The 25812-nt window shown below is 40.2% G+C and overlaps 1 protein-coding gene across 4 annotated transcripts in view; it reads right to left on the bottom strand.

Moving 5' to 3' along the window:
- LOC139464004 (double-stranded RNA-specific editase 1-like) overlaps positions 1-25812 on the bottom strand; it is a 224287-nt gene that overhangs the window by 23162 nt on the left and 175313 nt on the right. For 2 of the 4 annotated variants that reach the window (XM_071245498.1, XM_071245500.1), the window contains 2 exons: positions 15407-16282; positions 5543-6211 (listed from right to left, as the gene is read on the bottom strand). In XM_071245498.1, the coding sequence (XP_071101599.1) occupies positions 5543-6211; positions 15407-16282 (1545 nt within the window). Of the gene's footprint in view, positions 1-5542; positions 6212-15406; positions 16283-19957; positions 19998-24820; positions 24856-25812 lie in introns of those variants that run through there. The other 2 variants (XM_071245501.1, XM_071245502.1) reach the window with 2 other exon arrangements.

Genomic DNA, 25812 nt, shown 5'->3' on the forward strand with positions numbered 1-25812 from the left:
TAGGATAGTGGAGCTTGAACTTTTACAAATATGAAACTGTTTAGTTGAAGATATATATCTTTGAAAAATTATGACTGCTTCTGCAACACTTAGCTGATTCACATTCATTAATGCTGCAATGGCAGCCATTTTGAACTTTTCAAAATGAAAACACTACTTAGACAAAGGGTGGGAAATACAGAGCGACATATTCATGTTTCAGTGCTTTGGGAACAGAACAATTCTCAGTGCAGTGGTAAGGGAAAACAGTAAAAAACATAAAACATAAAAGAAATAATTACATCCTATTGCTGATTTCAGGCGGTTCTATAAATGTTAGTGGAGGACCCTGTTTGCTTTTCATGCAAGATTCTACTGGTCCTCAAACTCATGAGTCACTTTCCCCAGTAAACTGTTCACGAAAACATATAAAAAACCATTCTGCTCCAATACCAATCTTGATAAATTTCAAATCAATACAAATGTAATTAATTAATTAATTCTTTTCCACAACTTCATATCACAACTAGGTACCAAATCCAATTAAACCTCAAACGGAGAATGCAAACCAATGTGATATAATTACACTTCCCCCCTTCGAAGCATTGTATAATTCAACAAATAATGTCTAAAAGCCAATTAATAAATTTACTTTCTCGGCAAAATGAAACGAAGCCAGAATCATCTGCAGGCAAATAATTGACACAACTTAAGGACCTTCCATTTCCAATGTAACTATTAAGCCTTTGGCTGTACAATTTACCTCCCCTGAGGGAGTAGCGTAATGATAATTTCCTAACAATAATTGAACTGTCAGATCCAGACGCGGCCATGAGTTGATCTAACAAACAGCCCCATCTAAGCAAACACATGTTGCAAATTTACTTCAATTAATCCAATAAAAAAATGTTTCTTGGAATCTCCCCTAACAGCAGGTGTGAATGATAACGAAAAAGGGTGAGTCCTTGCAAGTCGACAGAAGCTATTCATGATGCATTAACTGTTAAAAAAGTTGCCATAAGCTGAACAAATCTTTGCATTACTGGAAGGATGTGTAGAGATAGGTCCATTACCCATATCTTGGTGCAGGTGGATGCTGAGATGGGAATGTTGATGTAGTTGATGGAGTTTCCCAACGTGCGACTTACGTGTAGTTTACCATTTCACCGGCATGTCAGGTCTGGGTGTTCAGGCAGGGAGATATGAAGGATTCTCCTGACTTCGAATTATGGGATTTTGATTTGAAGCAATTTTTTTATCAATCCTGTCATTTCAACCCATTTGGAGAAATAGTGTACACACAGATCACCTGGGTCAAACTTTGGATCTCTTTCTGCATTTGAAAAACATATATAAAAGGTTTGGTTCCTTGCTTAAGCATTCTTACATCCATGTGTCAGTGGCCCATAGACCCTACTACTATGACTATGTCACTGTATAACATGTCACTGTATGACATGTCACTGTATAACATGTCACTGTATAACATGTCACTGTATAACATGTCACTGTATAACATGTCACTGTATGACATGTCACTGTATAACATGTCACTGTATGACATGTCACTGTATAACATGTCACTGTATGACATGTCACTGTATGACATGTCACTGTATAACATGTCACTGCCTAACATATCACTGTATGACACGTCACTGTATAACATATCACTGTATAACATGTCACTGTATGACATGTCACTGTATAACACGTCACTGTATAACATATCACTGTATAACATGTCACTGTATGACATATCACTGTATAACACGTCACTGTATAACATATCACTGTATGACATGTCACTGTATAACATGTCACTGTATAACACGTCACTGTATAACACGTCACTGTATAACACGTCACTGTATAACATGTCACTGTATAACATGTCACTGTATAACACGTCACTGTATAACACGTCACTGTATAACACGTCACTGTATAACATGTCACTGTACAACATGTCACTGTATAACACGTCACTGTATAACACGTCACTGTATGACATGTCACTGTATAACACGTCACTGTATAACATGTCACTGTACAACATGTCACTGTATAACATGTCACTGTATAACACGTCACTGTATAACATGTCACTGTACAACATGTCACTGTATAACACGTCACTGTATAACATATCACTGTATAACATGTCACTGTATAACATGTCACTGTATAACACATCACTGTATAACATGTCACTGTATAACACGTCACTGTATAACATGTCACTGTACAACATGTCACTGTATAACACGTCACTGTATAACATATCACTGTATAACATGTCACTGTATAACATGTCACTGTATAACACATCACTGTATAACATGTCACTGTATAACACGTCACTGTATAACATGTCACTGTATAACATGTCACTGTACAACATGTCACTGTATAACACGTCACTGTATAACACGTCACTGTATAACATATCACTGTATAACACGTCACTGTATAACATGTCACTGTACAACATGTCACTGTATAACACGTCACTGTATAACACGTCACTGTATGACATGTCACTGTATAACACGTCACTGTATAACATGTCACTGTACAACATGTCACTGTATAACATGTCACTGTATAACACGTCACTGTATAACATGTCACTGTACAACATGTCACTGTATAACACGTCACTGTATAACATATCACTGTATAACATGTCACTGTATAACATGTCACTGTATAACACATCACTGTATAACATGTCACTGTATAACACGTCACTGTATAACATGTCACTGTATAACATGTCACTGTACAACATGTCACTGTATAACACGTCACTGTATAACACGTCACTGTATGACATGTCACTGTATAACACGTCACTGTATAACATGTCACTGCCTAACATATCACTGTATGACACGTCACTGTATAATATATCACTGTATAACACGTCACTGTATAACACGTCACTGTATAACACGTTACTGTATAACATGTCACTGTATAACATGTCACTGTATAACACGTCACTGTATAACATATCACTGTATGACATGTCACTGTATAACATGTCACTGTATAACACATCACTGTATAACACGTCACTGTATAACACATCACTGTATAACATGTCACTGTATAACACGTCACTGTATAACACGTCACTGTATAACATGTCACTGTATAACATGTCACTGTACAACATGTCACTGTATAACACGTCACTGTATAACACGTCACTGTATGACATGTCACTGTATGACACGTCACTGTATAACATGTCACTGTACAACGTCACTGTATAACATGTCACTGTATAACACGTCACTGTATAACACGTCACTGTATAACATGTCACTGTATAACACGTCACTGTATAACACGTCACTGTATAACATGTCACTGTATAACACGTCACTGTATAACACGTCACTGTATGACATGTCACTGTATGACACGTCACTGTATAACATGTCACTGTACAACGTCACTGTATAACATGTCACTGTATAACACGTCACTGTATAACACGTCACTGTATAACATGTCACTGTATAACACGTCACTGTATAACACGTCACTGTATAACATGTCACTGTATAACACGTCACTGTATAACACGTCACTGTATAACACGTCACTGTATAACATGTCACTGTACAACATGTCACTGTAGAACATATCACTGTATAACACGTCACTGTATAACATGTCACTGTATAACATGTCACTGTATAAAACACGTCACTGTATAACACGTCACTGTATAACATGTCACTGTATAACACGTCACTGTATAACACGTCACTGTATAACACGTCACTGTATAACATGTCACTGTACAACATGTCACTGTAGAACATATCACTGTATGACATGTCACTGTATAACACGTCACTGTATAACATATCACTGTATAACATGTCACTGTATGACATATCACTGTATAACACGTCACTGTATAACATATCACTGTATGACATGTCACTGTATAACACGTCACTGTATAACACGTCACTGTATAACATGTCACTGTATAACACGTCACTGTATAACATGTCACTGTATAACACATCACTGTATAACACATCACTGTATAACACGTCACTGTATAACATGTCACAGTATAACACGTCACTGTACAACATGTCACTGTACAACATGTCACTGTATAACACGTCACTGTATGACATGTCACTGTACAACATGTCACTGTAGAACATATCACTGTATAACACGTCACTGTATAACACGTCACTGTATAACACGTCACTGTATAACATGTCACTGTATAACATGTCACAGTATAACATGTCACTGTATGACATGTCACTGTATAACACATCACTGTATAACATATCACTGTATGACATGTCACTGTATGACATGTCACTGTACAACATATCACTGTATAACATGTCACTGTATAACACGTCACTGTATAACATGTCACTGTATAACACGTCACTGTATAACATGTCACTGTATAACACGTCACTGTACAACATGTCACTGTATAACACGTCACTGTATAACATGTCACTGTATAACATGTCACTGTATAACACGTCACTGTATAACACGTCACTGTATGACATGTCACTGTATAACATGTCACTGTATAACACATCACTGTATAACATGTCACTGTATAACATGTCACTGTATAACACGTCACTGTATAACACGTCACTGTATGACATGTCACTGTATAACATGTCACTGTATAACACGTCACTGTATGACATGTCACTGTATAACACATCACTGTATAACATGTCACTGTATAACACGTCACTGTATAACACGTCACTGTATAACACGTCACTGTATTACATGTCACTGTATAACATGTCACTGTATAACACGTCGCTGTATAACACGTCACTGTATAACATGTCGCTGTATAACACGTCGCTGTATAACACGTCGCTGTATAACACGTCACTGTATAACACGTCACTGTATTACATGTCACTGTATGATGACACCATGCAACAGTAGAAACTAACATTTTTAGTCCACTCGTTCTTATAATGAAAACATACATAGCAAAACTCTTAAAATTGGCAAATTTCTTCTAGTCCCTATGATACCTTAACTCTTGGGCAGTTTTGCAAGGACTATAGTGCCAGTTTCTAACGCTGCCATGTGCTGCAACTGTGATGCCACTATGTGATGTCATGTGATGCTAGCGTGTGATGAAACTATGCATTGCTATCTTGTGTTGCTACCATGTGATGATCTGTTCCCAAATGTTTGTCATCAAATTGCAACCGGAATTCAGAATTTAACCTGCAACTTTCATCTTTGATCAGACTGTCATCAAAATACAATGACAATTTATGACACAAATGGAACAGGAGGTCGACCTTCACTCACATTGAACCACAAGCACAAGATTGTCACCACAGGAAGAAGGTGACCTACCCTACATGCAAATCGACACACCTAGATGTAAAGGGCAATCAATCTGGCAATCTGTTCACTACGTTACAAACATGGTGTCCCAATTCTCACCTTTAATTGCAAGGATGGTCCATCTAGTAAAAAAGGTCACTAAGAAGATCCAACATCAACTCACCTTGAATACCAAGGACGTTCCATCTGGCGATCTTGTCACTACAGGACATGGTGAGCAGACGTTCCCCCTGCAGTACTCCGTCCCACGTCTGTATCGCTCCCGATGTCTTCACCGGGATCGTCCCCTCCCCAGACTCGATCTTCGTCCTCAGCTGCCCCCGGGCCTTCCTGTTGGGGTGCCTGTCTGCCGACTCAGCCTCCTTCTCGTGGGGGGAAAATATCCGGGAGTCACCACAAGGTGCAGTGCTTATGTACAGATGAAACTGAATGTTTTCCCTCAAACAATAGCCTCCATTTTCCTTCTTGATAAATATGGACCCCTCGGCCATGTTAGGATCCGAACCAAGATGCATTTCCAGCTGGGAGTACAGAAACCTCAACAAGGACCTTCTGGCCATGATCTCAGCGTGGCAGTCATTGACCGCCTGGCCCTGGCTACTCATGTATTCCCCGTTGATGCACTTGGTGCCGGTCGTCACACAGATCACCTGTGCATTGTCCGTCTCGGGACCCTGTGTCATCACAAACCCCGCCAGGACTTTCCGCCGGGCATACTGGCTGGTGAAGCCGTCGGTCAGCTCACTGAACTTGTCTAGAACCAGCTTGGATACAACATCAGCCAGGATCTGGGGAACTTGAAGGGCACCGTCACGTGGAACTGGCAGGGTTCCTGCAACAGACAAGAGGTTGGAGTCACAGGGGTACAAGGATTTGCACAGTCAGCAGTATTTCTGCACAGATAAACTGTCAAAGAGAAACAAGGCTACAAGGGCCCATCCCCAGTCACCCATGGAATATCATCTTAATTGTTAAGATAAATACCCTAGATACACTTGCTACTATAGCCGAATCCCAATGGCACATGCTAACAAACAGCCTTGCAATGAAGTAACTCAGAAAGAGAGGTGATGTGCTGAGTGAGTTTTTTAAATTTCTATTTTATATATCAAACAGCACACTCAGCAATATTCCAGCTATATGATGGTGGTTTGTAAATACTTGAGGTGAGGTGAGGTGAAAATGGGTTAAACGTTGTGTCCAAGATTATTGCACTTGCGACGTGCATGTATGTGTGTGTGTTTGTGTGGCTGCTTGTACTAGACGGACTGATGCCGATTTATAGTGCTAGCCCAGTTTAACATGAATACCCCACTGACACAGTATACTGACTCCTAGCCGACCAGTCCTTGTTTTAACTCCTTAATGCCGAGCGCCAGACAGGGTAACAACAAGTACCATCTATTAACGTCTTTTGGTATGCCGTGGCCGGGGATCGAACCCCGGACCTTCCGTTCTCCAGGCGCACGCTCTACCACTAGACCACGGAGGCGGTCTGTAAATACTTGAGTCAGACAATCCAGTGATTGACATCATGAGCATAGACCTCAACAACTGGGAAGATGACATGCACTAACCACGTCAGTAAGCCTGACCACCCGATCCCCTTAGTTGCCCAATACAACAAGCATGGGTTGCAGAAGACCAATTGTAACTCGGATGTACACGGGCAGCCAAGTTAGTGATCAGTCAGATGGAACTTGTGATGTCACTTCCAAGAGTGACACCTTGAATCCTACATGGAGGACAAGCATGGGTACTGGAGATCTATTCTGCCCCGAATCCTACATGGGAAGACAAGCATGGGTACTGGAGATCTATTCTGCCTTGAATCCTACATGGAAGACAAGCATGGGTACTGGAGATCTATTCTGCCCCGAATCCTACATGAAAGACAAGCATGGGTACTGGAGATCTATTCTGCCCCGAATCCTACATGGAAGACAAGCATGGGTACTGGAGATCTATTCTGCCCCGAATCCTACATGGAAGATAAGCACGGGTACTGGAGATCTATTCTGCCCCGAATCCTACATGGAAGACAAGCATGGGTACTGGAGATCTATTCTGCCTTGAATCCTACATGGAGGACAAGCATGGGTACTGGAGATCTATTCTGCCCCGAATCCTACATGGGAAGACAAGCATGGGTACTGGAGATCTATTCTGCCCCGAATCCTACATGGAAGACAAGCATGGGTACTGGAGATCTATTCTGCCCTGAATCCTACATGGGAAGACAAGCATGGGTACTGGAGATCAATTCTGCCCTGAATCCTACATGGGAAGACAAGTATGGGTACTGGAGATCTATTCTGCCCTGAATCCTACATGGAGGACAAGCATGGGTACTGGAGATCTATTCTGCCCTGAATCCTACATGGGAAGACAAGCATGGGTACTGGAGATCTATTCTGCCCTGAATCCTACATGGAGGACAAGCATGGGTACTGGAGATCTATTCTGCCCCGAATCCTACATGGAAGACAAGCATTGGTACTGGAGATCTATTCTGCCCTGAATCCTACATGGATAGACAAGCATGGGTACTGGAGATCTATTCTGCCCTGAATCCTACATGGAGGACAAGCATGGGTACTGGAGATCTATTCTGCCCCGAATCCTACATGGAGGACAAGCATGGGTACTGGAGATCTATTCTGCCCTGAATCCTACATGGAGGACAAGCATGGGTACTGGAGATCTATTCTGCCCTGAATCCTACATGGGAAGACAAGCATGGGTACTGGAGATCTATTCTGCCCGAATCCTACATTGAGGACAAGCATGGGTACTGGAGATTATGCCCCAGAATCCAATTATAGCTATGGTTAACATGTTACAGGCTCACAATCATTAAAATCCCAAATATTCTATAAGACATGCAGCACACTTCAATAAGACAAAAATTCACCAAAGGTTAAGCAGGAAGAGACTATGTGGCTGAGAGAAGAAAACATACAACTTCATGGATAACAACCTCAGGTTTAGTGCATTCAGCAATGTTTTGATTCTTACACCATTACCAGCTTGATGCGGCTCAGATATTGCCAATGTCACGTTACATTTTAACTCACTCACTAATACACCGTAAAGATATAGTTGAAATGTGTGTACAAAGAGGTGAAATTCTTAAAGTGTGGTTACATGGCTTTCACTGAATCAATGGAAAACAGTGTAGTTACACAAATTTAGAAAAGAAAAATCAAACCAGCTTATTTTGGAAATTACTACAACAAAATCAAAGCACAGGAAGACATTTGACAGAAATTGCGCACCTAAGGTACTGAAGTGCTTTCAACTTGGCCACAATTGCCACATTTAACCAGAGGCTAGATCATCACAACAGCTTAGCTTCATAATGTCATCACTGTATAATTCACAATCACATCAGCACAGCTTCATTTGGCAGTTGTGTAATGAACATTGCAGACATTAGAAGACAACCTGGAGACATGTGACCCATTAGTACCGGCAGCTGAAGAGATACTGCATCCTCCTGTTACGGGACACTTAACACTGATTGCTGCAGCACTCTTCATCCAGTGGAGTGAGTGAGTGAGTGGTGCAGTGAGGTGTGTTGCCGTGTGTGGAGCGGTAGTGAGGAGAGGAGAGGAAAGGAGAAGAGAAGAGAAAAGAGAGGAGAAGAAAGGAGAGAAGAGAGAGAAGAAAGGAGAGGAGAGGAGAGAGAAGAAAGGAGAGGATAGAGAAGAAAGGAGAGGAGAGAGGAAAAGAAAGGAGGAGAGGAGGAGAAGAAAGGAGAGGAGAGGAGGAGAGGAGAAAGGAGAAGAAAGGAGAGGAGAGAAGAGACGAGACGAAAAGAGAGGAGAGGAGAGAAATCCTATGGATCGTGATTACACAATATTGATAATATTCCCAATGGTGACGACCAATCCATCATAGACACAAGGGTTACCTCCCTTATAAACACAATGCTGATAGGTGTTGTGTGAGAGTTTCAGGACAAACCTGGTCCTACTAAGTTTCCACAGTAGTCTGTTCCTACAAGGGGATGGGTAGCCTAGAGGTCAAAGTATACTTCATTCCTAAGGGACAGGTTCGACTCCCCATATGGGTACAGTGTGTGAAGACCATTTCTGTCTCTACTATGATATTGTTTGAATATTGCTAAAAGCAGCATCAAAACCCAACTCACTCACTCTCACGACAACAATGCTACTGGAGACATCCATTATGACAATGGAGTTGACCATAATTATCCATAATGAAAAACTCAATAAATACATTCTCAAATGACAGTACCTTTCCAAAGTTACCCATTGTATTCCGAGACATGTTTTGTCCTTGTCAGTAAACATCCTACATTGCTGACATTATGTCCTACTTCTGTCAACTTGTTAAGTTTCTATGATAAACAGGAACTTTTTTACATCGGGTAACTAAAGGCTCTTGAGAATTTAGTAGTTGAGAAAACTTGAGAATACCACATAAAGCATCCTTTGATAATAGTCAGTCAACCAAAGCAGCCTGGATAGAGAAGATAAATTGATTTAGCAAAGTTATTGAACATTACAAAAGGGATTTTCTTATGTACCGAGAAGCCAATACATGTAGATCCATATTGACGAGACCACAGAGTTTGTTCACAGATCTCCTTAATCATGGCAAGGTAGTGACTGACCACGTGCTACAAGTCTGCGATACCTCCATAGTCAAGAGCTCGCAACATCACAGGAACCAGATGAAGACCATTAATTCTCCCTTATTAAGACCTAACATGTGGAGTGAGTGAGTGAGTGAAAATCGTTTTATGCGATTTTTCCCCAGCCATATCCCAGTTGGAAAACACCAAGAATGGGTTTCACATATCGCACCCAGAGGCCGAAATAAAGGGGGTCTTTGAAGTTTGCTGGTGTAGCTACAGAATCTAGGAGCCCCCCTCATCTATAACTTCAACAAAAGGTTAATAACAAAGCACAATGATTGGTAGCGTGTCTTCTATTACTAGTCCAGACTGATGCCCATTTATAGTACTAGCACACTGAGATACCACGCCACAGTTTAACATGAATACCCCACTCAGCTGACTCCGAGGTGACCACTCCATGTTTTAGCCCCTTAATATCGAGCGCCAGACAGGGTAACAACAAGTACCATCTTTTAACGTCTTTTGGTATGACAGAGCCAGGGATGGAGCCCCGGACATTCCACTCTCCGGGCGGACGCTCTACTACAAGACCACGGAGGTGGTGGGAAATCAAGGAATGGAGGCAAATGTATTGCAATTCCATCACACAAGGTTGACAACAAAAAGCTCAAAAGCATCTTTCTCCTTATGCACTATTTCACACACACACGGAAAATAACAGAAAAATGGAAGAGCTTAACATAACAAAACTACTTAAGAAATAACTGAAATATCCTAAGACTACCCACTTTCAGCCAGAGCCTGTTATTACGACCGTAGACTCCCCAAAGGGCTATATTTGACAAGGAAGTCTGTAACACATGCAATATGTATATATCAATCCGTCTCTATAATTCCCTGTGCCAGAGATGAATCCATAGTACCGCTTGGGGTAGATGGAAGTGATAAATTGTCCACAAGTTGTTCAAAATCAGAGAATTTCAATAAAGGCGTCAGAGACACATTGAAAATGAACTTATTTTGATCTGAAGTGACCCCCTGATTCCCTCAATGAAATGTAAGCATGTTTTATTCACTATTGTTTAACATGACCATGCACTCTGATCAATCATCTTCCTCTGTCACACCATGAATAAATTTCAGTGTTGCTTATAGTTTAAATGAAGTCATATTATTTTTTATAACTTTCAAAATCCATACTTTATATGAAACCAGTAAGACAATGTACTCCCAAAGGGTGAATCAGAAAGCATCTGCATGCATAGTGGCATACAAAGACCGACTTGAGTAGACTTGCTGGGATGAATGTGAAGGGGCAAAGGTTCCAGCAAAACTGATGAATAAATCATCCAAATTTAATCTGCTTATATGATGGGAATTTTTCATGAAAAATAAATATGTTGAAATAATTATTATATGACAAATTATAACCCCATGGGTAAAACATATCAGTGCACATATTTCTGATAGGGGCTAGGGTAAAGGTTAGAGGTAAACTTGGGGTCAAAACAAAAAATAATTTCACTTGTACCAGAAATTAGATAGGACGACAAACTTAGAATTGTGTTATTAGCACTCAATGACATCCTTAGCTGGAATGGGAAAATCACCCATACTGTTGGGACATAATAATTGCTTTTGCAATATTTCAAACGTGAAATAGAGGATAAGATGGCTGAATTTTAGTTGGATGAGATTCTCTAGGGATTGAGCCAAAAACAAAAGGATCAAACTTCATCTACAATTTACGACCTTTCATTCTCATATTTTTCTTACATTATTTCAGTAAACCGATTTTAATTAAGTCACAATATGAATTGGTCAAAATATTTTCAATAACTTCACCCCAAAAAGGGGAATAAAAGTTTAAGCATACTTTCACTCTGGTATCAGGACACATAATGCAGGGTATAGTGCCAAGGGAGTGAGTTGGGTGTAACTCTAACTTGAACAAGACTTGAATGATATCCATGGTTCTTACAAAGCTTGAGCCACTGAAATGAACTCCTTTCTAAGCCCTTTTCAAGGCAACAATCACACTTCTCAAGGTCCAAAGTAACATCCAAGTGTGCTTTCAAACAAATTGCTTAGGATGTTTCTACTTCACCCACACACTAGTGTTTTAATATTATTTATTGATCAAGTTACTGATTTTTCTCTTGCAACATGATGATATCACACAATTACTAGTGAGAAAGAGAAAGTGAATATGGTTTTACGCCGCTTTTAGCAATATTCCCGCAATATCACGGCCTGGGACACCAGAAATTAGCTTCACACATTGTACCAAATGTGGGGAATCAAACCAGGGTCTTCGGTGTGACAAGCAAATGCTTTATTCACCAAGCTATCCTACCGCTCCCACAATTACTAGAGGAAAACATTATTCTAATATATTTATCTAACAGCGGAGTTAACAATGGTTGCCAAATTTTGCATATTTTGTCAAATTGAAGACCTTTTCCAGGCAGGACTACCCAATTCAACCTCATGAAGCCTGTGCAAACCTTGATGACAATCTGCAGCCACAAGCCCAAAGCTCAAGAAAGCTCAACTTAATTATGACAGTAAAAGGAGAAAACTTGACTGAAAGGATGAGGCAGGACAATTTCAGGCAGGAAAACTGAGTGGCAGCAGTCAGAGAGATAAATGTGTGAGGCTGGCCAGAAGTGTTGCAGGCTGCAGCAGACATTGACCACTTTAGTGAAACCCTCAGGTATGGAAACAGTGCTGACAAATCAAGGATACAAATGGGAATTTGAAACACGACCAAAAGACCTTGGGACTATAGACATTAAGTTTGGTGACACTCACACACACTAGCATGGTGCTGACAGATCTAGGATCAAAATTTGAAAAATCTGGGTTTTAAACTCAGACAAGCAGATCCTTGCTGCATTAAGGGCCTTAGACCACTGGACCACCAGGTACCCAAGAATGTTGATGATCATTCATAAAGCCCAACCAGGCCGGACTTGGTGTGGAAGCCTAAAATAAGGCAGACATCACAACTTCTAGTCCTTATTCTCTACAAGACAAACAGATTTTAACAAGCAGTCTCTGGCTTAGAATGTCATGAAATTCTAAACTAAACTATCCCAGTAATGACCTCATCAAAATCAAAATGCAACCTAGTTTATAGTAATACTCCTTTCCACTCTCCTGGAAGATGACATTCTGATGAAATTCAAGCTAATGACGAATATTCTGCTGCTCATTAGAGGCTATCAAGACAAAAAGCTCCGATTCCATCAAACTGCAAAAACAACCTTAGTTGTTCACGTTACAAAAGATCCAAGGGAAGTAATGAGAGGTGAAATCGGACCTAGGAATCTATCCCGACTTGTATAATAGATAGAGAGCATGATTCTAGCCATACAATGTGGACACTGGTTCCAGGAATCCTGTTGTCATGGCAATTAGGCAATGTCACTTCAGGGAAATTACTTTTTCCTAATGCCTACAAATCCTATTTTAATTGGTTGGTCTATGTGGATTTAATGACCATGGTACTTCCATTCTACTTAAACTGAAAATTGCTTCTGGATTAACTGAAAATAATATTTGATTCCCATATCATCCAGTATTGTGTCGTTATGAAAGAATCAAACAAAACTGTTTCAATAAATAAGAGCCAACAAAAGCATCTTTCTCCAAGTGAAACAGGATACAGTGATGAGAATGGATATTTTCCTTTTCAGCTGAAACTTATTTGCAATGGAGCATGGTCCATAAATTGAGGGTGTTTATGGGAAAGCCATTAGATTTTAACACATTTGTGGTCACTAAAATTTGTGGAAATTCCTGAATCCACGGACGATTCTCATTCCTTCTGTTATCAGGACAACTATTCAAATCTACTTATGACTTGGACATCTAAAAATTCAGTCTTGATTTTGAGATTGTATCAATCGAAAACTATAAAGAAGAATCCAATCAAAATAAATGTGAGTCGGAGTTACAAAATCCCTACAGAAAAACAACTTTCATTCAAATCCTACGTCTGAGATCCTGTGCTGTAACTCATATCCCAGTGGGACAAAGGTACCCTGATGACGATACTAAATAATTCATCCATCCATTTAATTATCGTCAAATAATATTTTTGGCCTCCATCCACTGTATTTGATAACCATGATCTTTGCACAATTCTCGTTTTATGGGAATTAAGACTGCAATATTCTAGATGGGGCAGCTGAGAGGGAATTATATATAAGCACCAATACAGACTGCACAGCATCAAACTACATCTTCCCCATCAGGAGACTGATGTAAGCCACAAGCGCAAGATTGTCAGGGCGTGACATCCTTCATTTCAATCTCTTCTTATGGCTATTGTTGCAGCAATGCCGAGTCTGGTCTATGCGTCCATCACACACGATTACCGAAGTTGTCAATAACTGTATTCACAACCCCAAAACAGGGAACACTCACATCATAACTCTTCCCACGAGGCAACAGAATATCTTCAATTTGGAATTGCTCGTAAACCTGTCTGCCTTCTGAGAGACATATTTCATCAGAACATCAAGTTTGCGTTCCTGTGTGGAAAAAGCTTAGCTGTTGTTAAACTTTGTGCCAAAAAAGCAATTGTTTTCACAAAACAGATGATACTTGAGACGCAGTTGAGCCCTGGCTGAAATCAAATTGGTCTTCAGTGGAAACTGCGCATCATGTAGCCATTGGGTAGATACACTTTCATTTATGAGATTTATCCCGTGCGGTTTTTTTCACAATTAATGTCCTGGAAGACAATTCTCATACTCATGTTCGAATTTCATAATGTCAAAAGGATTTCCCCCAGTAACAATAACGCATGACTTCAAGGTTTGGTGAGGTCTCATTGCCTCTTCAGCTTTCAGTGCTACAACTTTGGACAACTGGGTTACATGTGAGTGAGATTGTATGATGGTGCTGACTGGGTTACATGGGAGTGAGATTGTATGATGGTGAGATTGTATGATGGTGCTGACTGGGTTACATGTGAGTGAGATTGTATGATGGTGAGATTGTATGATGGTGAGATTGTATGATGGTGCTGACTGGGTTACATGGAGTGAGATTGTATGATGGTGAGATTGTATGATGGTGCTGACTGGGTTACATGTGAGTGAGATTGTATTATTCATATTCATATTTATCATAGCTTCTTTCCTGTCAAAAGTTGTTTTTTTTCCTCAACAGCTATTATTGTATACATAACAAGTGGACGCTCAGTGACTTTTCAAAGTGTAGGTTGTGACATGCTGAGTAAGTGATGTCACACACATTATGTCAAGACGTCTTCTAGGCCCAGGCTGGCTAGGCAGCCTGTATTGATATACAAAAATCAATTGACAATCATATTGCCAATTAGTCACATTTGACAATGAAAAAAGAACATAATAGCTACATCTCTGATTAAACAAATTTACGTACCTGGAGCATGGCTGAACTCAAGGTTGAAGATTTTGGTCAGCGCGGCTTGTGCTGCACGAGCCTTTGCCAGTTTCTTGTTTCGACCTGATCCTTGAAATGTTTCATTGTCTACAGTCACTGACATCACAAAACACTTAGAGTGACTCTCACCCGTCTCCGATACAAAGTCATACTTCAGACCTGGCCTGAGTTCATTGAGAATCATCACAGGATTCTTTCCAGTAGGTTGAGAAGGAACAGCTGTCTTCCGTCCCGGAGGGTGACTGGAGCCGTTCTGAACAGCAGCAGGGGCTGCCTCCGTGGTCTCAATCATTTTGCCCTTCTCACCTTCAAAGTTGTTAAACAAATTGACATCAATGTCCGCACTGTCTGACGTGAAATCCGCATTGAGGATCTGTCTCCCCATGGCTTGATGTGCCTCAGAAGCATTAGGAAACTGGACAAATGATCCCAAAGCTTTCTCAGCTGCCAACAGTTTGGCCTTTTTCTTTGTGGTCCCTGCTCCTTCAAACACCTGCCCATTGACCTCCACGGACATTGTGAACACCGGGGCGTGCACAGGGCCAGTCTGAGACACAAACTGGAATGTCAGTCCAGGTTTCAGTTCATTTAGCTGCATCAGGGCATTTTTGGGCGTGGGAGGCCCATGCATTTTCCTTTTCTTTGCCTTCAGCGTGTGTCCGTTTGCCCCATGTGTAGGGAACGCCCGCTTCTTACCCAACATCTCGTCGTCACCGTCTGCGTCTGGCTCAGCCGCCTCCTCCCCACTTTCTTCTTCTTCCTCTGCTGCTGCAACCTCTTCCTCCTTGATGTCTTCCTCCTGTAGCCCACCCACCTCCTGAGCTTTCCTCTTCTTGGCCTTCTTCTCTACAGCATCTGCAACAGAAATTCAACAATCAGACGCTTATCTGGCATTACGGTCAGGACATTTGGTGCTGGCATTTGTGTCTAAAGACTAATTTGTCTAGAGTTTCAAGTCGTAATGTGTAACCCACTCCCATGCCTTAGTTGTCATGTCATGAAATCCTGGTCAACTCAAAGTAATGACTCCTCAGACTCAGATGGTTTCTGTCGACAAAACAAGGTCACAAAATTTCATTTGGTTGCTAGTTTTCGACAACACAAATTCTGTTTGCATTTCAATACATTTCTAGTTTTCAATAACACAAATTCTGTTTGAATTTTCATACCAGATTGAGAAAGACAGGCATGACATTTCAACTCTCCTGCAGCAAAATACACTCACACTCACATATTTCTCGATTCACCTGCATTTCTAGCAAATCCAAAAATTATGGACTCATCCTTAAATGATTTCGCTAAAACTAAATCACAGAAACTGCAGATGAGTAAATTCACACCAGGTAAATCAGACTCAGTGTTGGAGAAACTGCTTTGAAAGCGACCTACCCACTGTACAAGACAGTGCCTTGCTGGCCTTTCCTCTACTACAGTGCTGCCAAGTATACATCATCGTGTCAGCTGAACACAAGACAAATGATCCCCCACCTAAGATTGCAATTAAAGTTGACGTTGACTTACAATAAGGATCAGAACAGGAGACGTGCTAGACCTAATCTTAAAAGAAGTAACAATTGGAATCTCAACTGAAATCCTTTGATGATAAAATGTCCATTTTAACAGATAAAGAAATTAAAATGTTTGTTGTCAGCACAGAAGACATTAAGAAATCTTGGAGTACTTAAAGGCTTATCAAGTCTGAAGTAGATAGTTGTCTTGCCCTCATCAAGCTCATGTGGGATGTCTCTCTAAATCTGCTTCTAAGATTTAGATGGTGGGTAGCTTTATGCTGGGCCTAAAAGCTTACAATTTGTTCCTGGACGAAGACCATCATATTTTGGTACTTAAAACACACAACAAAGCAAATCGTGAATTGTCGGAGATGAAATCATCCGAGATACAAAATGATACCAAAAAATGAATCAATATGAGTTATCATTTCATGGCCTGACACAGATTACATACAGACAAGCGGAGCTGAAGACATTCTATGCCCATTAGTTCAGCAGACTTAATTAGAGAAAAACAGAGTTTCCATCGTCAGAAGGTTCAAACAGGCTTAAACTCGTTCAAACAAGTTCAAAAAGGCTTGAACAGGTACAAAAAAATCAATTTGCACCTGTTACATAATTGAAATTGATCCTCATCAGGAAATGTTACCGACTAAGATACCACTGAATCGAAACTGGAAGATCCAGGCAAATTATTTTCACAAGAATTGTCACACTTCAGTAAATGTTTTTGTTAAAATGAAACATTATACTGACAGCCCTTAAACGCATTTCTCAAATATATGACGCTGATGAAACTACGCTGAATGCTTCCCATGATGCACCATTGTCAAGTGGAACTGTAATCCCGACAATCTGGGCGTCTTGTCTCTTCACTCCCAGGAGTCTCTGTTCTACCTTGTTGCCCACATTAAACAAGCCAGTTAATCTTCCATGGTGAACAACATTGGCTAGCTCAGGTCCACTTTCACTTGCAATTAAGCTCTGGACCTTCAAAGATGTAACCCCATCTAAAGATGCTATAAACCCTGTCTATTGCTGTAAATGAGTTTAGTTAGTGATGTGTTGGCCAGCCCTGCAGTAAAACAGAGGATTATTGTAGTCTTGACTTTGTTGTTCCTAGTAATAGTTTTTAGTAATGTACTGATCAGCCTGATAATAGTTCCCTCGCAACTACTTATGTCTATCTTGATTTTCAAAGCTCCATTTGAATATCGTGCACTACACACTGAGTCAAGGTATAATGACTGTGGGGCAAAATAAAGTGTTGTCCTTTAACTTTGTCACGTCAGTTTCTTACCAGAAAAAACTCTCATCTGAAGGAAGAATTCACCAAAATCAATAGTTAATCTAAGACCCATAATTAAAAAAACAGAAAAAAATATATTCATTAAATATTCTGCTTCCCCAAAACTTGTGACACCTGATCTGTCTTAATTGAATATTTACACCAAAACAATTATTTTGTTTGTTATTTGGAATTGCAAACTAAATTATTTTCTTGTATGTGGTTCTGGTCATGGACACAGAGATATCAGTACTACCAGGTGAGGAGAAATGGGGTTTAACATTGTGCTGTTCAAGATAAATGCAGGTATAGAGCAATGTGCATGCATGTGTGTGTGTGGCTGCTTGTACTCGTCTGGACTAATGACAGTAACAGTGCTGGCACACTGAGATACCATACCACAGGTTAACATGCATACCCTCTCAGACACAGTATACTGACTCCTAGCAGACAAGTCCTTGTTTTAGCACCTTAATGCTGAGTGCAAGGCAGGGTAAAATTAAGTACCATTTTTTAACATGTATTGTTGGGGATTGAGCTATGATCTTCCGCTCTCTGGACAGATGCTCTATCAACTAGACCACAGAGGCGAGATACAAACTCAACCTAGATGTAACCCCACCTTCCTATCATTTCCATTTAATGATGGATTTGTTGCCATTTTAAATAGATTAAAAACTATTGGTATTTTTTTTACCAAAATTCCTCTAAAAAAAAAATCAATTTGTTATGACCTATCAAACTAAACACCTCAACTTGAAAACGTGCAGACTCCTTTCAATAAAAAACACCTAAATGATGGATCGGTTCTTCCGAAAGAACACATACCTTTAATACAGATAGCAAGATAATGATCACCAAAAAAAGCCCTTAAAAAAAAAGTCCTCACAAAAAGTCAATTACCTCGTTAAAATGAACTTCCAAGAGTCTCATGGAATTAGATAAATTGGTCCCAATTTCTGTTTTTTGTAATTACATTTGCAGCTGAGTTGAGTGGATTGAGCATGAGGGTTAAAGACGAGTCACACACAAAGCTATTGATGAACTTCGACTCTTGTATGCTTTTCTGCAAAGGTCAAGAATCATTACGGTGATTCAGTTGATTAACGCCACAACCTGAAGATGCCGGATAGTCACGGAACATTTAGACAGTCATTATTGTGATTTGATCTACTTCAAGTATATTTCTTCCACCACTGCTTTTTTTGCAAGATTTCAGTCCCTTCATTATCATCATCAGAAGACGATCCTAGCTTTGCAAATACAATGATCGACGAACTATGAATATAAGGTTTGGAGATATCAAAGGGTATATGTCTGTCTGCAGGTTGAACAACCGCTGGTGTTCGTATGTCCTGTTGTACAACATATATATTGGTTTGTTGTTGGTTTACGCCGCTTTCATCAATATTCCAGCTATATGAGGTCTGTCTGTAAATAATCAAGCCTGGACAAGACAATCCAGTGATTGATGCCACGAGCATCGATCCACGCAATTGGGATCAATGACATGCTGCAATCAAGTCAGCGAGCCTGACCAACCGATCTTGTTAGTCGCATCTTACGACAAGCATAGTCGCCTTTTACGGCAAGCATGGGTTGCTGAAGACCTATTCTACCCCAGATCTTCACGGGTCTTAAGACTGGCATCAGACACTCCCTAAGTACATGGCCATAACTCGGCCCCAACTTTTTCCCCTGACATAATGACTGCCAAAAGATATAGCTTACCATTGCTAGGATGTGGTGACAAGAAGCCCAGATCTTCAAAGGTCACAACATATATACACATATTCAGTGGTCATTCCAGACCTTAATGCTCCATTCCTGCACAATATTCAGAAAACATGACACAACATGCAACTTCTCTTGTTGCTGTAGAGATTTGCCTTACTGTTGTTAATTTGAAAGATTGGAGCTCGGTTAATATATGTCGGTTGCTACGTATGTGACAAATGACTGGCTAAAAAACACCCGCACATGTCTCAGTGGGGGGGGGGGGGAAATGGAAACACGATCGAAAACTGACAAAGAAAGAAAACTTTATTGCATTTATTTCCATCGAGACAAACAGAAACGATAATAGGGGCCATGTCACATGTACGATTAATGGTGTTGACAATGTACACAGTTAATCTGAAATCATCTGTATATCCAGATTTCAAGCTTAAGGAAACCTATGTAAGAGTAACGTCCCCTGAATCCCAAAATAATCATCAGGAAGAAGGACTAATTGGGTCTGGACTAACAAGAGTTGAGACATGTGTCTTTCAAGGTGCTGTAAATCCAAGAACTGAATATCTAAGAAAGGACAACAAGAGGATTTAGACAATTCTTACACAAAACATCGACTCATTTCTCCATAACGATCTCAGTCAAACTTCTTATCCAAATAAAAAATGTTTTAACAGAAAATATAGAGCACTATCTACGAGAAAACACTTTGACAAAAAAACCTAAGAAAGTCTACCATCTGTAGATTTAACAAAGAGACTCAATGATTCTAAGCATCTGCAAGAAGGAAACAGAGCAGACAAGTTCCTTTAGTAAAATCTTCATCAAAGGAACCACAACTCTCTACACAGGCACCAAGTCAGGTCAGAGTAAAAAGCAAGCACTAAACTTTGTAATCAATCAGAGATTAAAGTGGTGGTATTTCCATCCTGCAGTCTCTCAGACAATTTGGGACCTTAAGCCTGACATTAGTCTCCTAGTCCATTGTAGGCTCAGTTTCCAGAAATAACTGATTCAACTTCAGAGAGACATGATCAAGACGACACAAAATATTTCTCTGTCAATTTGGAAGTATTTGCCATGGACTGAGTATACTGCTGTCAATGTGTGAGTACCAGAAGCATGCAGGTAACGGTCTTTACAATTGCTAACATGGGGGTCTGGGTTTCAGCCCTTACAAGCATGGATAATTTCTCCTTCCGTTAACCTCATTTACTTCCTGAAAAGTCTTGCACATACAGTGGTAATCTAACGCTCAGGAAACAGAGACATGACTTGTAGTTCCGAGCTGCAACAAATCTAATTTAGTTAGATCACTGGCAAGAGAAGTCGCTGTGAGACAACTGGTTCAGTAACGTGCCACTCGCAGCTGTTGTTGTGTGGTGAAGCTTGTTCAGTGTATTGCTTTAACAACTGAAGATAAGTGAATATGCATATTGAATATTTACATTTGTAAGACAGTGATCTTAGGTTTTAACAAATTGTCAGCTGGATTAAGTATCATGTTGTGGGAAGTGATGCAGGTCTTAGATATCTTAGATATTGACCACATTTGTGAAACTCACAAGCATAGGTATGGTGCTGACCAACCAAGGATGATAATCAGGGCAAACCTGGATCACAGAATCCTGGCACATCTAAGGGAACCAACTCTGTAATGGAAGTTGTAGTGAAGCCAACTTCCCCATGACCCCTTTGACATCATGAACGACTTTTAGATCTTAATTCTGAAGACTAGATGAAATATATCACTGTGTTGGTGGTCTGAACATCAACTGAACACCTACAATCCATGGTGATTATCACAACCTGATGTTACGAGAAGCACTGAGAGTAAGGGTAACCAATGAACCTGTCATTCGCTACATGATCAAAACCACACAATAAAGACATCTTCTCTTTGAAACCAGCACTGATGAGGTTCTAGCTATTTCAAAGGTTATGATTTTCCTGAAAATAAATCCTGCAGACCTGTCCCTGGTTTCAATGCCGTTTCAAGACAATCAATATTGATTCTTGTTTTTGGACAATTCTCTCAACTGACTAATGACAGACTCGGATTCAAATGTTGTCATCTCGGGGGATTCCCAGTTTATTTACACCCATCATGCCTTTTTCTTTCTAAAAAAACCCACGCCTTTTTGACGAAGAAATTGTCTCAGAAGTGCAGCAGCTGTCAGCAAGATCTTGTATTCATTCACAGCGGATCAATCGCATGTAAAAACTGGCCGCGGTCGGATGAGTCTTTTCACTTGGTGTTATCGCTGTGCAATAGGGTTCCAATGAAATGGCAGCACCGATGAAGATGTATTATTGTGTGGGAGTTGGATTTCACTGTCTTCACCTCCAAATGGTTGCCATGCAGCAAAAGGAGATCCCCTATCACATGTCGACAGACAACACTGATTAATTTCTTTCAGCTTCTGACAATTTATAGCAGCAATGTCACAGAATCTGATCTTGGCGTTGTTAGGTCTGAAGACAATTCTATGTTCATCTTCTGGTCAAGACACTAACAGAATATTGCAATGATCCTTGGGCCTGATCTATTGATCACATAGCTGCATGTTATATTGTTGGGTAGGACTTTGATAGTACTCCTGCATCCTTCTGATTCAAGCCTTTAATTATATTGACATTGGCAAATGCATGCATCGGGCTTACCATGTACAAACTGAGTTTTAACTGTCATTTATGTCAAGGAAACCAATTAAAAAAATATTTAAGCTGCATGTTCATACAACAGGGGGTTTAAATATCCAAAAAGCGAGGTGATGTCTTTAAGGAAACATATAAGGTTGCAAATGAGTGAATTTGGTAAAACGCTGCCTTTAACATAGTCCTACGCCATGACTGTGGAATTTATATAAATATTTGTTTTTACTAAAAGCTTAGGCAAGTCTAGATCAAACTAAACCAAGTCTAGTTTCCTTGATTTCACATATGAAAACAGCAGGAGAGTAAAGGTTCTTTCGAGGAAAATAACATTTTAAAGAATGGTTTGGGCGGTCTGTAAATAATCGAGTCTGGACAAGACAATCCAGTGATTAATATCATGAGCATCGATCCACGCAATTGGGATACGATGACATGCATCAACAAAGTCAGCAAGCCTGACCACCTGATCCCTTTAGTCGCCTCTTACAACAAGCATAGTCGCCTTTTATGGCAGGCATGGGTTGCTGAAGACCTATTCTACTCCGGATCTTCATGGGTCTGTGATTAATAAGAATAGTTTTCAATGACAATCTGGCAAACTATTTATGATACCAAATAGCAAATGTACCAAAGTTTATAAAAAAGCCTTCAAATATTTCACACATATAATTCTTGAAACAGATAAATCTCATTTACACATAAAGTACTATTCTATTAATCAACGTATCCAAGTCAATATTAGAAAGAGAAATTACATTCCAAAGACACAAACCTTATTCTACATGTCCAAACTGGTATCCCAATCCCATTGTTCTACACATCCCAGTCAGTATTCCAAAGGGGGTTCCTAAGTAAGATGCGAACCAAGCCAGCATCCATGTCCCACTTTATCAGCCCTGTAACAGGAGCTCCATGCTACTGGAGCCATCGGATCTCTTTGTCATGCTACTGTCAATGGCACCATGGAAAAACGGTAAGAACCAAAAGTTTTTGCATTACCATCAACTATTGACAGCCGGGCGTGGCCGATTTCTCCCCACCATCACTGCCGCCACAGTCAGTACAATGACATATAGTGGAAGATGTCTCTCCACTAATGGAACTTCACATTCCTCGTTGATCACATTACGACCATCACAGTTTGCGAAAACAAACTCCTAATAATTTGATTTGTGAATACCAGAACTGGAAATATTGTCACGAGGACAGTTATCTCCCTTGCTTCTCCGTGGAGACATGATGCTAAGCTATGTGTTCCTTATCTGGTTTTAAATTTGAACATTATTATTGCAGTGTCATAAACTCATTAATCATGGCCGATCATTCGCAAGAAGGACCGGGATCGAAAGATTCAAGTCAAACGTCTGAAATTTAATTAAGTCTTTTCGGTTGTGAAGGAGATAAGAAAACTCGACCACGGAGGCTTGTCATAAGTCGAACCCGTGGACCCTCTGCTCTCAAGTCCGTCTGGTATTGATCATGCCGTATACACTGACACACCATGGTTTAACTGATGGGGTTACTGCAGCGGCATTTTACAATACATCCCGTTAATTACAATAACCAGCTTCTCAATCCCAGGATAACTGCCTTGTCAAAATGATTTAGTTTCATAAAGACAGCGAGAAACAACTCATGTGTTGAAATTGCCTTCATAAATTCCATAGTGTTTGAAATCAAGCAAGAAAGTCAAAAGATCCTTGTCATTAGCAAAAATGAAATATTTAAGGGGCCTAAGATTCACACATGATAGCAACAAACCTCAAGGGCTGTAAATTTCAAACATATATGAGAGAGTGAGTATAGTTTTATTGCTATTTAGCAATATTCCAGCAATATCATGGTGTGGAAGACAATAAATGGGCAGGAATCATGTGAGAAATCGAACCCGGATCTTCAGTGTCATGAGCGAACACTTAAACCACAAGGCTACCCCACCACCCGATTGATAAGTGAATCTGAAGCAGCTTGGCTACACCTGTGCCAGCTGAACAACTATGTCTGACTGAACGCAGAGTTTCAACGTAGTTTTTATGCTGCAGACAGCAATATCTCAGCTATGTTAAGGTGGTCTGAAAAACGCAGTAAAGCAATAAGCAGGCAAACCAATACAAGAGTACATCAATCACATAAGGGGATCCTGCACAGCAAGTCCATCATCCAGTCACATAGAGTTAAAATAATTTAGGATTTACAACTTACATATCATTTCAGGGGCATGTCAGTCTCGAGGTGGCAACAGGGTGGTCTGAGCAGGCATTAGAGCATGCAGCAGACAAAACAATATTAAAGTACATCCATCACATTAAAACTTGTTATACAAGTCTGTCAACCATTCACAACTTAGGGTTTTACCATTTATAGATCATTCTAGGTGGTGTATGTGCTTTTTCAAAATGGGCAGTCTGAAGCTGTGTCTACACATTCAAGTATACCACATAACTTCCTCCCATTCAGGTCTACCAGTTCCTATTTTAGAGTCTTGTTCACAGAAAGTTCAGGAAGACATATTCTCTGCAATCCGGACATGAACAACAACCACAAACATGTCTCTTGGTTGAAGAAAGGAACATTAATAAAGACACCAGTGTTTCTGTATTTACAAAAACAGCCACCATACTATTTGCTAATATGCTTCCATTATCAGTATATGTAAACCTCCCACAGCAGACAATAACTTGGCATGACGATTACATCAGTCGGCACAGCGGACAGACACAGCCATTCAACAAATTTCTGACTCAATTTCCATAATATTTACATCATAGATAGAAGAAATGTACAAAAAATGCTCTTCTGACAGTCAATTCATGAAAACTGCCCTTCTGACTGTCAATTCATGAAAACTGCCCTTCTGATGGCAATGTTTGTTTCTCTCTCTCTCTCTCTCTCTCTCTCTCTCTCACACACACACACACACACACACACACACACAGACACACACACAGACACAGACACAGACACACACACACACACACAAGCAGAACATTTAACATAATGACCTCTTCCCAGACAATGAAAACAAGACCTGCACAAAGCCGGCATACCATATAAACACCCATCCAGGTTCCTTAAACTGGACATGCTCAATATAGTTACAAGCAATACTTTTCATTTCCCACACATTACAACCTCTCACTGATGCTGATGTTTGTACTGGGCAACATACGCCATCTTGCAAGGAATTCATTTCC

The sequence above is a fragment of the Haliotis cracherodii genome, unplaced genomic scaffold, assembly GCF_022045235.1.
Source record: "Haliotis cracherodii isolate W230 unplaced genomic scaffold, xgHalCrac1.p SCAF_16, whole genome shotgun sequence".
NCBI lineage: Eukaryota > Metazoa > Mollusca > Gastropoda > Lepetellida > Haliotidae > Haliotis > Haliotis cracherodii.